General features: G+C 56.1%; 2 protein-coding genes across 2 annotated transcripts; one reads left to right on the forward strand and one right to left on the reverse strand.

Moving 5' to 3' along the window:
- Positions 1–230: 230 nt before the first annotated feature.
- On the forward strand, positions 231–3,979 carry LOC308228616 (putative methyltransferase; the record flags this gene model as incomplete). Its single annotated transcript, XM_080631990.1, has 6 exons — positions 231–341; positions 611–771; positions 1,032–1,245; positions 1,758–1,858; positions 2,580–2,717; positions 3,868–3,979. 6 exons carry the CDS (start codon positions 231–233, stop codon positions 3,956–3,958), a joined length of 816 nt encoding a protein of 271 aa, XP_080488116.1. The 3' UTR covers positions 3,959–3,979.
- Positions 3,980–9,201: 5,222 nt separating this feature from the next.
- On the reverse strand, positions 9,202–10,378 carry LOC308228661 (interferon lambda-3-like; the record flags this gene model as incomplete). Its single annotated transcript, XM_080632061.1, has 5 exons — positions 9,202–9,297; positions 9,398–9,478; positions 9,562–9,705; positions 9,872–9,949; positions 10,217–10,378. The coding sequence occupies 5 exons, from the start codon at positions 10,376–10,378 to the stop codon at positions 9,202–9,204; spliced, it is 561 nt and encodes a 186-aa protein (XP_080488187.1).
- Between the last annotated feature and the right edge of the window lie 4,250 nt (positions 10,379–14,628).

The raw sequence follows: 14,628 nt of genomic DNA on the forward strand, positions 1-14,628 counted from the left end.
GGTTTAAAAACCTAGAAGGGTTTTCCTTGTCAGACGCCACTGGTTTGCTTTGAGATTAGCTCATACTTGTGGGAGGGATGCCTGGCGAGCGTGTTCACACCCTGTGCCTGGAGCCTCATGGGCAAAGTCCTCCCTGGGCCCCTGCCAGCTGGAGACACGTGCTGAGGAGTTGGATCCTGTGGTGACAAACCCGACTGGTTGCCTCCTCCCACATGCCAGGTCACCCCAGCATGGCCACCCAGATGTTCGAGGCCAGGGGGCACGCAGCCGTCTACCAGAAATACAGGTTTGCGCCGGGCAAAGAGCTGCAGCGAACCATTCTCACCTACCTGCAGGAGAAGGTGCGTGGGGTATGGCCAGGCTGAAGGGAAAACGGGGTGGTGGCATTTGGTGGGGTGGTGGCATTGGCTTTGATGAGAGTGTCACCTTGGCTGCTGACAGTGGGAAGGATTGATCAGTAGGGCTTAATGAAGACGTGGGCATAGAGGAGCTTTTTCCACGGGTTGTACCATGCCAGGGCTGTTCCTGTGTGGATGCTGGGGGAAGGAATGGAGTGAAAGCACCAAAATAGGGGGATGGCTTGCTGAGATGCATCTGCTCCTCCCCGCAGATGATCAACCCTGCTGAGCTGGTGGTGGATGTCGGCTGTGGGTCTGGACAAGGCACCCGCTTCCTTGCAGAGCACTTCAAGGAAGTGGTGGGAATGGACGTCAGCGAAGCGCAGATCCAGGAGGCCAGAGAGGGCCCCTCCATGCCCAACGTCTCCTACCTGTGAGTGTCGGGGCAGCAAAATTCAGGTCCTCATGTAAAGGTGGTGTTTGGTGAGCGTCACTGTTATAAGAGCCAGCTGGCACCAAGGAAAATCCCATTTGATGGAATTCTCGGTGTGAACAGGCCTTATCCTAGACTTTGAGTAGCCATGGTCTTGCATCCTAAGTGGTCATCATCAACTCCATAAAATACTCACTGACTTAATGTGCTACTCTCTTAATTCCCATCTTACACACTGCCCTTTTTCCTTCCCCTTCCAGTGTGTGCCCTGCAGAGGAGCTGCCGTTCAAGGATGCCTCAGTGGACCTCCTGACTTCATTCACCGCCGCGCACTGGTTTGATACTGAGAAGTTCATGAGGGAAGCAGAGCGCGTGGTCAGGCCAGGTGGTTGTGTGGCCATCAGCACCTACACCGTGGACATGAGTCTGCGCTATGGAAAGTGCTCTGAAGAACTGACCCAGGTCTTCAGGGAGGTGAGGTGATGAAACCTAAACCTCAGGGCTTCCCCTCCTGGTCTGGGCAGGGGGAAGTGTGTAGTACTTAAAGGCAGAGAGAAAAGTAGTGGGCTTGGGGGATATGGCAAGATGGATGGATGAGGAAAAGAGCGCATTAGGATTAATAGGGCGGATTCTGATGTGGAGAGAAGGGCTGCAGAGCAGATGTGCGGTGCTGGTATTGTCAAAGAGACTTCTTTTGTTCTGTTCACAGTGAAAAGAATGGGAAGTAAAGACAGAGGGGGGTTTTAGTGATGTTTCTTGACAGAGTGTTTTAATAACTCCCTGCAATGCAGGGAGCAGAACAGGACCCTTATCTCTATAATAAAAGAGTATTCTCAAGTTCTTGATGCTAAGAAAGATTTTGGTGTATTTTAATGCCAAGAGTGTTTAAGCAAAAGTACATTTATCAATGCATCAGATGTAGGGCCAAGTGAAACTGAGAGCTTTCAGGAGGGCTGTGTTTGGTTTTTAATACACTGCCTTTACAGTGCTTCGACCTGCTTCTAAAATACTCACATCACAGAATAAAACTTGTCTTGGAAGACTACAAAGAGATCTTTGAGGCCTTGCCATTCCCAGACAAGAAGAGGTGAGCAGAACCCCCTTGATGCAGCACCAGCAGTGGATGGAGGTGGCATCTCCGCTCCTCTCTCTGCCACCAGTCCAAACAGAGTTGGGTTTGCCAGAGCAGGCAGCTGCCAGCTTCCAGCACATGCCTTTGCGTTGCGGCCCGCGTGGGCTGCGCTTCCGCTTCTGCTGGATTGGATGTGGGTCTATGCTGAGGCAGCATGTGAGGTCTTAAGGGGTGCAAGAGCCCTTCCTGCTCGAGGCAGAACTGGGTTAGGGATTTTTTGATGGTGAGTTACGATAATTTGAGGGTCTGGGCTGATCACTTAATGGATGAAGGGGAAACAATGGAGTGAGTGAAAGAACCTGCCAAGAACTGCAGGGAGCCAGTGCCAGCCTCCCCACCAAGGCCTGGGGCAGGGGCTGACTCCGCAGGCATAAAGGACATGTTGGCAGTGGTGGTGCAGATGTGTTGGTGTCCTGGCTCCTGGAGGGGAATAGGCCTGTGTTGAAAGGGCTGATCAAGTCACAGACTACGTTAGATGGTCCTTAGAACTATCTCTGCTTCTCTAGTCGTGCATCAGTTGAAGCTTCTTACCTACCAAATGCCACAACTGGATGTTGTTTCCATTTGTTGGTATTTCATGGTATCAAGTATTCACCACCTTGTCAATCTGTTGCCCTTGTTCCACTGCCTTTAAGATTTAACTTGCCAATGCTGCTTTCTCCCCCATGTCTCCTAGAATTACAGATATCTTTGATAAAATTCCCATGACTGTCGCTGGTGTGGTGGGTTACTTAGAGTCATCTTCTCCATATCAAGTCTTTATGAAGAACGACCCTGAAGCTGCAAAATCCCTCCTCCAAGAGACAGAAAAGAGGTGAGAAATCTGCTTGGGAAAACAAGCAGGGCATGGAGGGTGAGGTTGTGGAGACCCCTTCAAAGCTGGAAGTGAGCTGGGCAGTGATGTGCTCCCTGCTTCCCCCATTGTGCAGGGATACTCGTCAGAGGTTAAACAGCAGATCCTCAGCTCTTCACAGAAGTATTGACATCAGTTTGAGTCAGTTGACTTAAAGCTTTCTAAGGCCATGTAGCTGTACAGTGGGCTTGCACTGATGTATCCATGTTAAGTCTCATCTCAGACATGTCTTGGATTTCTTTGCTGTCCTCTTGACTAGCAGAGGACAGGAGAAAACCCTGACACTTGCATCTTGATCAGCCTGTTTTGGCCCACAACGAGGGCCTGCTGCAAAGCTGGGAAGGGGCAAGTGTGCCTGCTGACTTACTCGCTGACCAGGACACCCCCTGTGTCTGTGTTGGAAGCATCTGCCATAAAGACTTCTGTGCAAGGCATTTGACACTGTCCCACATGACATCCTTGTCTCTAAATTGGGGAGCCATGTATGTGATGGATGGATGACTTGGTGAATAAGGAATTGCCTGAATGCTCACACTCAAAGAGTTCTGGTCAACACAAGAGGGACGTGGAGCTGTTGGAGCAAGTCCAGAGGAGGCCATGGAGATGCTGCCTGGACTGGAGCAGCTCTGCTCTGGAGCCAGGCTGAGAGAGCTGGGCTGGGTCAGCCTGGACAAGAGAAGGCTCCTGAAGGGGAGACCTGAGAGCAGCTCCAGTGCCTAAAGGGGCTGCAGGAAACCTGGAGAGGGGCTTTGGACAAGGGCCTGTAGGGACAGGCCAAGGGGAATGGCTTTAACCTGCCAGAGGGGAGACTGAAATGAGCTCTTAGGCAGAAGCTCTTCCCTGTGAGGGTGCTGAGGCACTGGCACAGGGTGCCCAGAGAAGCTGTGGCTGCCCCATCCCTGGCAGTGTTCAAGGCCGGGTTGGACACAGGGGCTTGGAGCAAGCTGCTCCAGTGGAAGGGGTCCCTGCCCGTGGCAGGGGTTGGAACTGGATGAGCTTTAAGGTCCCTTCCAACCCAAACCATTCTGGTTCATCTGTGGTTGTGGGTGTCACACCATGTCAGGTGGGAGCTGGCTGAGCAGAGCGAGACCCTTCTTCTGCTTCGTTTCAGGATGCTGGAGATAATGGGAGTTTCTTCTCCTGAGACCCCAGTGGAGTTCTGGGTGAGGCACGTCTGTGTGCTGGGGTGCAAGGCACCGTGAGAGGACACCCTTCTCCTGAGCTGTGCTGGAAGGGAGGGAGGGAGGGAGGCAGGAAGGAAGGAAGGAAGGAAGGAAGGAAGGAAGGAGAAAGGAAGGAAGGAGGAAGGAAGGAAGGAAGGAAGGAGAAAGGAAGGAAGGAAGGAGGAAGGAAGGAAGGAAGGAAGGAAGGAGAAAGGAAGGAAGGAAGGAGGGAGGGAGGAAAGGAAGGAAGGCAAAAGTGGGTTGTCTCCTAATAGCCCACTTGGTGCCACTCTTATTCCTTGGGAAGATTAATTTGGGGGGCCTAAGACTTGGATGTGTGGAAAGCAGACAAGGGCTTATGCCAGCACTTGGGTTCCTGTCCAGCTTGGTTCTTCAGTCTCCCCAGGGCTGCATGGGATGGATCCTCTTTCAGATTGGTGGTTGGGCTGCACGTGCGGATGAGAATCACAGTAAGAGCTGAGAAACTTTCTGCATTCCTTACACAGTTGGGAATAAAACCAGCTGAGAACAAGTTGCTGTGGTTCCTCTTTTGTAAGAGAGGCTGTAGAGCAGCTGCTGTCATGGGAATAACTGCACTTCATGGTTCCATTGCTTTCCTAGGCCCTGCGTGGCCTCTTGTTCCATGGGACAGATGGGCTTTAGGTAGAAAGGGCTGTTTGCGCTTCCCCTGCCCGGGCTAAGCTGGGAGCTGTGTGCTGCCCCTTAAGGCCGAGCTGGAAGGGGGCTGTGCTCACCCACTGTGTGACCATCCCTGGTGCTTTGCTGGCTGGTGCGGGTGTAGCAGCAGCTCCTGTGCCCCAGGATTGCCCAGCATTGCTGCTTCAGCCCCCAGGAGGTTGCTTGCCCACAGCACACTCGGGAACCTTTTTGGGCTTGTTGCCACAGGGCCAACAGCCCACCATTGTTCCAAGGGAAGATTAGAGGCTGCGTTTTGTGGTGGGGCAGATAGAGGCAACAGGGTTCAAGGCTGGGCGCAGCGTGGCACAGGTTCCCTCCTGTTTGCCTTTTAGGTCTTTTCAGTCCAGTCACAGCCTCTGCTGGGATCTTCCCTTTCCTGTAACTCCTGCACTTGGCAGGAATGCTGCCCTGGTGCCATGGGGAGGGTTTTGGCCTCTCTTGGTTACACCTTGGTGCGTGGGTAAGAAAGGCAGAACTGATATCTCTGCTGCCTTCCTCTGAGAGCGCTCCTGGAGGAGGCTTGTGGGGCTGGAGGTGTTCAATGTGGTGCTGGGGCTCTCGGGTACGGTCCTGCCGTGGCTGCGGAGTCTGAGCCTCCTCTCCCTGGCTAAGGGTGCCTGACACAAACCAGCCCCACGGCACCAAGAGGCGGAGAAGGGTTCTGGGGTGCACAGTGGGACCAGCAGCGCTTTGGTGGCACTGACCCACTGGGCTGGTGGGTACAGTTCCGGAGATGGTGCCAAGTGGAGGCCACCCGATGTCCCTCTCCTGCCTGCGCACGTGGCCACGGGCTCCTGCACGTCTCCCGGGGGGGGGTATTTTTTAAGCTGGCTTTTGGGGACAGCATTTTTGGCTCTTTCTCTCTCCTTTTCCAAGCCTGGCGACTTTGGCAGGAGCCAGCTCATCCCAGACAAGCTCCAGAAGGGCTCAGGAAGGAGCGATCTGGGCTCCCCCTCACCTGCTCCCGCAGCGTGACTTGTGGCCAAGGCTTTTCCATGCTGGCCACACGCAGCAGCCGATGAGTCACGGGCAGTTGCCTCCCCTGCCTGCGGCCGTGCCCTGTTTCACTTTCCTTCTTGCACCCAGAACTTCCCATGCACCGGAATTTCTTGTCTGAGGCATTCCAGTGGCTCTGCCGGGCTGTGTGCCATCGTATCTTTTGAATACGCTTCACTGTAACTTCATCCCTTTGGAAAAGTGAGGTACAGGGGAGGAGGAAGGATACTGGGTGAACTTTGAGCATTTGCAAGTAAATCACAAACCTTTGGCACTCATGCTCACCTCCAGCTGCCTGGGGACACCCCAAATGCCCCCCTGGGGTTGCCTCTGGGGACGGATGAATGCTGTGCTGGCCCTGGGGACAGGAGCCCTCCGGCCACCCGTGTTGGGTGGTGCGAAACAGGACATGAGGCCTGGAGGAACACGCAGCCTAATGCGATGCTCACGTCCTGGCATGGGCTGGGCAAGCTCCTGGTTTGGCCACTCCAGGGCTACTGAGCCATCGTATCTTTCAAACATGCTTCACTGTAACTTCATTCTTTCGGAAGAATCGCTTTCTGACTTTCCTTCTGCTGTTTCTGTGCCTGAACTGACCTGAAACACAGGGAAGAGCACACCTCTCTGCTTTTCACTAGGAGGCTGGGGAACTGCCATTAACATCCCAACCAGCCAAGCACTCAGCGATGCTCAGAAAGGCTCTGTTTCCCCAGCATCTCCCTCCTGGCATCCCCTACATGAGCCTGCAGAGGAAGCTAAAGCACTGCTGGCTCACATGCAGCACCCTCCAGGAGAAGCAGAGGGGCTCATCCTGCAGTACAAAAAGCTGGCAGGGGTGTTAGGCTAATGCTGGCCAGCTGTAGCACTTGCAGCTCCATCACCTATGGCTGGCAAAGGAGCACAAATAGTCATCCCGGCCTTAACTTGCAGTGGACTTGCTTTGCATAGGAGATACCAGAGGGGATACCAGAGGTTATACTACCCCAGATATGGCCATCACACATACACATCATAGAATCCCAGACTGGTTTGGGTTGGAAGGGACCTCAAAGCTCATCCAGTTCCAACCCCTGCCACGGGCAGGGACCCCTTCCACTAGAGCAGCTTGCTCCAAGCCCCTGTGTCCAACCTGGCCTTGAACACTGCCAGGGATGGGGCAGCCACAGCTTCTCTGGGCACCCTGTGCCAGCGCCTCAGCACCCTCACAGGGAAGAGCTTCTGCCTAAGAGCTCATCTCAATCTCCCCTGTTCTGGCAGGTTCAAGCCATTCCCCTTGGCCTCTCCCTAAAGGTGTCGAGTGGGAGAATGCCTTCCCTCGACCTGCTGCTCATGCTCACATGTGGCTGCTGTCACTGCTGCCTCCCTCCGCTGCCTCCCTCCATCTCTCTGACCTGAGAAAATAGACTGAATAAAGTTCAGGTCTGTTCACTCAGGGATCTTCTGAGAGCCCCTGGAGTGGCCAAACCAGGAGCTTGCCCAGCCCGTGCCAGGACGTGAGCATCGCATTAGGCTGCGTGTTCCTCTAGGCCTCGTCCTGTTTCGCACCACCCAACACGGGTGGCCGGAGGGCTCCTGTCCCCAGGGCCAGCATGTTATTGACGAGTGAGCCAATCTCATTTTAAAATATAAATTTATTAATTTGAGCAAGCGATAGCAGATAAAAAACAGCGCTGGGTGCGCCGGGAGGCTCCGCTCCGCCCCCCTCAGAACGCACACCGGGTCCTTTTGGAGGCTGTCCCTTATACCTTTTCGGCTCAGGACTTCAGCCAATCCTGTGGTCCCCCCCACGCGGACATCCTGACGTGGCTCTTTTCCACTGGTTCTCCCCACCGCTGGGGTCTCACCGTCGAGAAACTTCGAGATGTTTCCAGAAGCCTCGCGAAGCTCCCAGAAGTTTCGAGAAGTCTCCTGGAAGTTTCAAGGAGCTCCCGCCCCCAGCTCAGTTGTCATAGCAACCTCCATCCCCCATATGCTGTAACAAGACACTACCTCAAACTACTCAACCCCCCCTTTTTCCCTCTCACAATCCCCTGCAGTAACACAACTGACTTCTCCCTCCCAATACAGAAGTCATAATGCAGAAATGCAACGGCTACAAAACAAAAGAAAACATGTTTCTACACAAAGTGACAGTCACAGAGAGCTTCCCAAAATGTAACAAACAATATCCTCCTTTAAAACTTTTGATGAACAAACTCTACACATTACAAGCACAGCATTCATCTGTCCCCAGAGGCAACCCCAGGGGGGCATTTGGGGTGTCCCCAGGCAGCTGGAGGTGAACATGCCAAGTGCAAGGTCCTACACCTGGGTCGGGGCAATCCCAGGCCCAGCTACAGGTTGGGCAGAGAAGAGATTCAGAGCAGCCCTGCAGGGAAGGACTTGGGGGTGTTGGTCGATGAGAAAATGAACATGAGCCGGCTTCAGTGTGCGCTCGCAGCCCAGAAAGCAACCGTATCCTGGGCTGCATCAAGAGGAGCGTGACCAGCAGGTCGAAGGAGGTGATCCTGCCCCTCTGCTCTGCTCTCGTGAGACCTCACTTGGAGCATTGTGTGCAGTTCTGGTGTCCTCAACATAAAAAGGACATGGAACTGTTGGAACAAGTCCAGAGGAGGCCACGAGGATGATCAGGGGCTGGAGCACCTCCCGTATGGAGACAGGCTGAGAAAGTTGGGGCTGTTCAGCCTGGAGAAGAGAAGGCTGCGTGGAGACCTCAGAGCAGCCTTCCAGTATCTGAAGGGGGCTACAAGGATGCTGGGGAGGGACTCTTCATCAGGGACTGCAGTGACAGGACAAGGGGTAATGGGTTCAAACTGAAACAGGGGAAGTTTAGATTGGATCTAAGGAAGAAATTCTTTACTGAGAGGGTGGTGAGGCACTGGAATGGGTTGCCCAGGGAGGTTGTGAATGCTCCATCCTTGGTGGTGTTCAAGGCCAGGTTGGACAGAGCCTTGGGTGCCATGGTTTAGTGTGAGGTGTCCCTGCCCATGGCAGGGGGGTTGGAACTGGATGATCTTAAGGTCCTTTCCAACCCTGACTATTCTATGATTCTATGAGTGCCAAAGGTTTGTGATTTACTTGCAAATGCTCAAAGTTCACCCAGTATCCTTCCTCCTCCCCAATACCTCACTTTTCCAAAGGGATGAAGTTACAGTGAAGCGTATTCAAAAGATACGATGGCAGATCGTCTGTTTATAAAATGTGTTTTATTCTGCATATTAAATAGCATGTAAGAAATAGCTTATACAGGCAAATATACATCATGTACTCTGTAATAAATAGCAGATAAAAATAGATTTCTTTAAAAAAAATCAGTGTTTTGAAAACCAGCAAAACAAAGATATCCAATAAATACATTTCTTTACCTCCTCCCGAGTCATTTCTAAGTACACAATAAACCCCAATAATTTAACCGACTATGAAAAAGAATTGCTCCCTGAGCTCACATAAATAAGAAAAATGCTTAAACAGGAAATTACAGTCCAGTGATGCAGTAAAGATCACTCTTCCCAGTCCTCGAGACATCCTTTGGGGCTGGCGAGCACCATTCCATGTCACACCGTGCCGTGCCATGCCACCGGCAGGGACTAAGTGCATTGCTCCCGAAGGGCTGCACACCGCAGGTCGTTCAGCACTTGGAAGAGGTGAAGGATGGCTGAGGCCTCCAGGCAGCCGGCAGTCTCCTGTGGTGGGGAGGAGGGTCAGGTTTGCACCGTAGAGGGGTGCAGCAGCCCCACGCAGCATGCAGCTGGTAACAGCCCGGAGCCCCCTGCCCTGACTCACTGTTTCCTTGGCCACCTGCAGCCTCTGCAGCCAGTGCTGCAGTTTCCCGGAGGGATGATAAGAAGGAGCCTCCATGGCCACCTACAATAGAGCAGCTGAGTAAGGACCAGCACTGACCTGCGTGCATGGGGTGCACGGGCCAGGGGACTCGCAGGGACACTCACACAGCCTCGCAGGTCCTCCCGGGCCTGGGTGAGGAAAGCCAGGGGCTGCTGGCGCAGCTCCGCCAGCCTGGGCGCAGCGGGGAGCCCCAGCACGGCGATGGCCAGGTCCAGCTCTGCTTCCACCAGCATCACTCGGTCGGGCACCTGCGGGCAGCAGCGTCCTGGTTAGGCACCCGCACTGCCGGGCTGGCAGTGTGCTGGAGGATGGGGTCTCAAAGACCGCCCACAGTGCGGATGGATGGAGGTGGGATGGGGAGGTCCTGGCTGGAGGGGGCCGTACCCCCTTCTGACAGCATTGCCGCGCTCTTACCGACAGCTCCGGCGTGCTCCACTTCCGATGGAAGAGCCTGGTGTTGCATTTGTGGCCCGACAGCAGCATGATGTCCTCCTGCAGGCACAAACCAAGGGGGACATTGGAAAAATGTCGTCTGCCCTGCTGGCGATGTTGTGCAACCCTGGTCAGCCTTGAGGGGCTTGAAACCAGGTTGAAGTTTGGCTCAGCCAGCTTCTTGTCCCCAAATTCCCTCGGGAAACATCCTCCTTGTCCCCAGACTGCTGCAGAAAGCATCCACCTTGCCACTCAGGGTCTCGAATTCGGCATCCCCTCTGCCTTGCGCCCTCCAGCTCACAGCCCCCTGTTGCCGGCCCTACTCACAAAGTGCTCCTTCATCTTCTGCACGGCCTTCAGCTCGTGGGGCACGAGGAACTGGTACTTGGAGAGGCTGCAGCTCCTCTTGAGGGCATCCTGAGGGATGGCAGCCCCGAGGCTGGTCCCTACCACCAGCGCCAGCGGGAGGATGCAGCTGAGGCACAGCATCGTGCTGAGGAGAGCCTGACGGTGAGCAGGTGATGATGGATGGGGTGAGGTGCTTGTGGAGCCAGAAGCCACAGAGGACACAGCGCAGCGCTCCGGGCTGGATCCCTGTTGGTACTGCTGCGGGCGGTGAACGCGGCTGCGGGCAGCCGGGTCGGGGACTGGTGCTGGGGAGCTGCTTCACCTCCCTCCTCTGCTTCATCTCCACGGCTTTTTATGCTGCCCCGACGGCGCTTTGAGGCGGCAGGAAAATCCACAGCCTGTCGGCGCTGGAAACTGGAAAGTGAAAGCGGCGGCCGAGGGAATCCCGCCTCTCACTGCCGCCTCGACACGGCAGCGCAGCAGCGCCCGGAGAGCAGGGGGATGCTCGGGCTGCCTCCAGCGCACCCTCCATGGGGTGGAACGGGGAGAGGCTGCTGCCGCGTGGAGTGGTGCAGAGGTGCTGGGGAGCCCCGGCAGCCCCGGGCGAGACCCAGCCTGGCACGTGCGGGGGGCTATGGGACGGGATGGAAGCAACAGCCAGAGCGGGCACTGCACAGCGCAGGCTGCGGCGCCTCTGGGTTATGCAGACAGATCGGGTTCCTGACAAAAAGCAGGGAAAGAGGTGAAAGAAGCAGCGCCCCCACAGCGTTTTCCTGGTGGGATGTAGAGCTCCGCAGGGAGGCTGCTGGACATGAGCGGGGCTGCCACCGCCTCCAGCGCTGGAGCTGGATGGGGTTTCCTCCCTGCTTAGCCTGGAAATGCAGCTTTCACGTGTGGACATCTCTCTGCTGAGGTTCGGGATGATGCCTCCGCTCAGCAAAGCCCGTCCTTCCCCGAGGTACCCTCCTGCGATGCGGAGCCGCCGCTGCTGGGCTTTCATTTCATGCATTCCTCAAGCATTAAAGATTCAAAATTAGGGCAATGCCTGTCTCCAAAAAGCAAACGTGCAGCGAGGCAGCAAGAGGCACAAACCCACCTTGCAGTGCCTCACGTGGTGGCCGTAGAGGTCGCTGCCCCAGAAGGACCCGACTTTTTCATGCTCCTATTGGGAAACAAACTGCCAACCTCAAGGAGTCCAAGCACATGAGCAAAGTCCTTACACAAGGCCATGGGAAGGTACAGCTATGGTGGGCACACCGGCACGGATGTGCTGTGCTGGGGCATGGAGGTGGGCTGGGACTTCTGAGCATCGTCCAGTCCAACCGCTCCTCAAGCAGGGTCAGCCAGCACAGGCTGCCCAGGGCTGTGTCTGCTTTTGATGGAGGCTCCACAGCTTCTCTGCTTAACCTGTGCCAGGGTCTCACCAGAAACCCTCCCAGAAACAGTGTTTTCTCACGGCCACATGGACTTCCACGTGTCTCAGGTTGTGCCCACTGTCTGCTCTCCTGTCAGTAGGCAACACCAAGAGCCCCGCAGCCTTCTCTTCCCAGGCGGAACAGTGCCAGCTCCCTCAGCCTTTCCTCACAGGAGAGATGCTCCAGACCCTTCATCACCCTCGTGGTCCATTACTGGGCTCTCTCCAGCCTGTCCATGTCTCTCTCGCACTGGTGAGCCCAGGACTGGACCCAGCACTCCAGGGGTGGCCTCACTGGGGCTGAGCAGAGCGGAAAGGTCACTTCCCTTGCTCTGCTTGGAACACTCCTCCCGCAGCCCCGGACACCGTCTGCCTCCTGTGCTGCAAGGACACGTATCTGGCTCGTGTTCAGCCTGCTGACCACCAGGACCTCCAGGGTGTTTCCTGTCGAGCTGCTTTCAACGGGGGCAGTTGCCAGCACAGCCTGGACTTTGCCTTTCTCCTTGCTGAGCTTCATGACATTCCCATCAGGGTTTCCTTCCACAGCACGTCACAGACACATTGCTGCTGGACCAGGCTCCCGCACCAGCCTCTTCTGCTGGAGCAGTCATTAAAAGCCTGAGCCCCAGCCAGGGTTCAGTTCCTTTGCCTGCCCTCCAGTGAGCAAGACCATGGCACTGTCTTCAACCTCTGCCTCCCACCAGGAATGCACACGTTTATAAGAATAAGTTTCATTCACTGCAACGAGTTCACAATCAATACAACTATGAACTAAAAGCCCAAACAGCAAAATTTCCATCACCTACGTCACCGAGGCGAGGTACAGCTCAGCTGGGATGGAATCCCAGACTGGTTTGGGCTGGAAGGAACCTTCAAGCTCATCCAGCTCCAACCCCTGCCACGGGCAGGGACCCCTTCCACTAGAGCAGCTTGCTCCAAGCCCCTGTGTCCAACCTGGCCTTGAACACTGCCAGGGATGGAGCAGCCGCAGCTTCTCTGGGCTGTTAGTAGGTGGCCCCTCAGCAGAAAATCCCGATGGATGTAAAAATCCACACGGCCCCAGGGAGCAAGGGGAGGAAGCAGGTGCGGGCCCTGCCTGGAACTCTTCAGGTCAAAGTGGAGGAGCAGGAGAGTGATGGTGGCTCAAGGTCTCACATGGTGGAGGCCAGCCAGCTCAAAGGGCAATCCCTGTGGGGTGTTTCTTTCTCCAGACCAAGGTACGGGCCAGGCCCGGGTGTTTTGGCATCTCCAGCAGCCACCAGCGGGGCTGGAGCGAGGTCCACAGCACCCAGAGAGCAATGTCCAGCACCAAGATGATGTCCAGTGCCTGCTGTGCTGGGATGGCCTCATCTGCACCCTCAGGACCCAGAGCAGGGCTGGAAGATGGCCCTGGCATGCACTCAGACCCACCACGAACCACTGCCACAGGCCCCTGCCACGGACAGGGCTGGGGACACTCGGGTCACCCATCAAGTCCCAGAGCAGCATCACATCCTTGTGGGACCCAGTTTGGCTTCTCTTTCCCACCACTGTGGCTTTTAGCTCTCGGGCGTCATTTCTGGTCGCAGAAGTAAACGAAACCTCATGTCTTCATGCAGGCACAAGGAGATCCAGAGCAACGAAGGAAAAGCGAAAGCTGAGCAGTGAAACCACGGCCATAAGCGCAGCCCCCAGCACTCAGGCTGGCTGCGATGAAAGGCTCAAGACCGTAGACTCACGTCATCGCAGACCGGTTTGGGTTGGAAGGGACCTTAAAGCCAATCCCCGTCCAACCTGGCCTTGAACGCTGCCAGGGATGGGGCAGCCACAGCTTCCCTGGGCACCCTGTGCCAGCGTCTCATCGAGGGCTCCTGGGCTCCGTGCTTGGATGCACGCGTTCCACTTGCCACCAGCTTTAGCTGAGCAGCAGCGAGGGACTGTCACTGGTGGGACGCGGTCTCGCCATGCCGGGCATCGGCACCCCGGCAAACACCGCACGCAGCAGAGCCGTGCTCCAGCACATGCCAGCCCCAGCCCCGCTAGGAAAGCCCGGCTGTAGTGGGCACGGCCCCTGCAGAGGTGCTTGTGTCAGCTCTGGCCATGACTGCACAGGGAGCCCAAAGGCAGCACGGGGTGGGGACACCGTGCTGTGCCCCGTGGGGTCTGCAGGGTGCTGGGGACCTGCTGCAGACATCGCTCTGGCCCTGGAGGTTCCCAGCCCCACCTGCAGGCAGTGCTGTGCTGGGAGAGGGGTAGCGATGGAGCTCCCTCCTCAATGCACACAGCCCGGCAGAGCCACTGGAATGCCTCAGACAAGAAATTCCGGTGCATGGGAAGTTCTGGGTGCAAGAAGGAAAGTGAAACAGGGCACGGCCGCAGGCAGGGGAGGCAACTGCCCGTGACTCATCGGCTGCTGCGTGTGGCCAGCATGGAAAAGCCTTGGCCACAAGTCACGCTGCGGGAGCAGGTGAGGGGGAGCCCAGATCGCTCCTTCCTGAGCCCTTCTGGAGCTTGTCTGGGATGAGCTGGCTCCTGCCAAAGTCGCCAGGCTTGGAAAAGGAGAGAGAAAGAGCCAAAAATGCTGTCCCCAAAAGCCAGCTTAAAAAATACCCCCCCCCGGGAGACGTGCAGGAGCCCGTGGCCACGTGCGCAGGCAGGAGAGGGACATCGGGTGGCCTCCACTTGGCACCATCTCCGGAACTGTACCCACCAGCCCAGTGGGTCAGTGCCACCAAAGCGCTGCTGGTCCCACTGTGCACCCCAGAACCCTTCTCCGCCTCTTGGTGCCGTGGGGCTGGTTTGTGTCAGGCACCCTTAGCCAGGGAGAGGAGGCTCAGACTCCGCAGCCACGGCAGGACCGTACCCGAGAGCCCCAGCACCACATTGAACACCTCCAGCCCCACAAGCCTCCTCCAGGAGCGCTCTCAGAGGAAGGCAGCAGAGATATCAGTTCTGCCTTTCTTACCCACGCACCAAGGTGTAACCAAGAGAGGCCAAA

The sequence above is a fragment of the Psittacula echo genome, assembly GCF_963264785.1.
Source record: "Psittacula echo genome assembly, chromosome: 20".
Classification (NCBI taxonomy): domain Eukaryota; kingdom Metazoa; phylum Chordata; class Aves; order Psittaciformes; family Psittacidae; genus Psittacula; species Psittacula echo.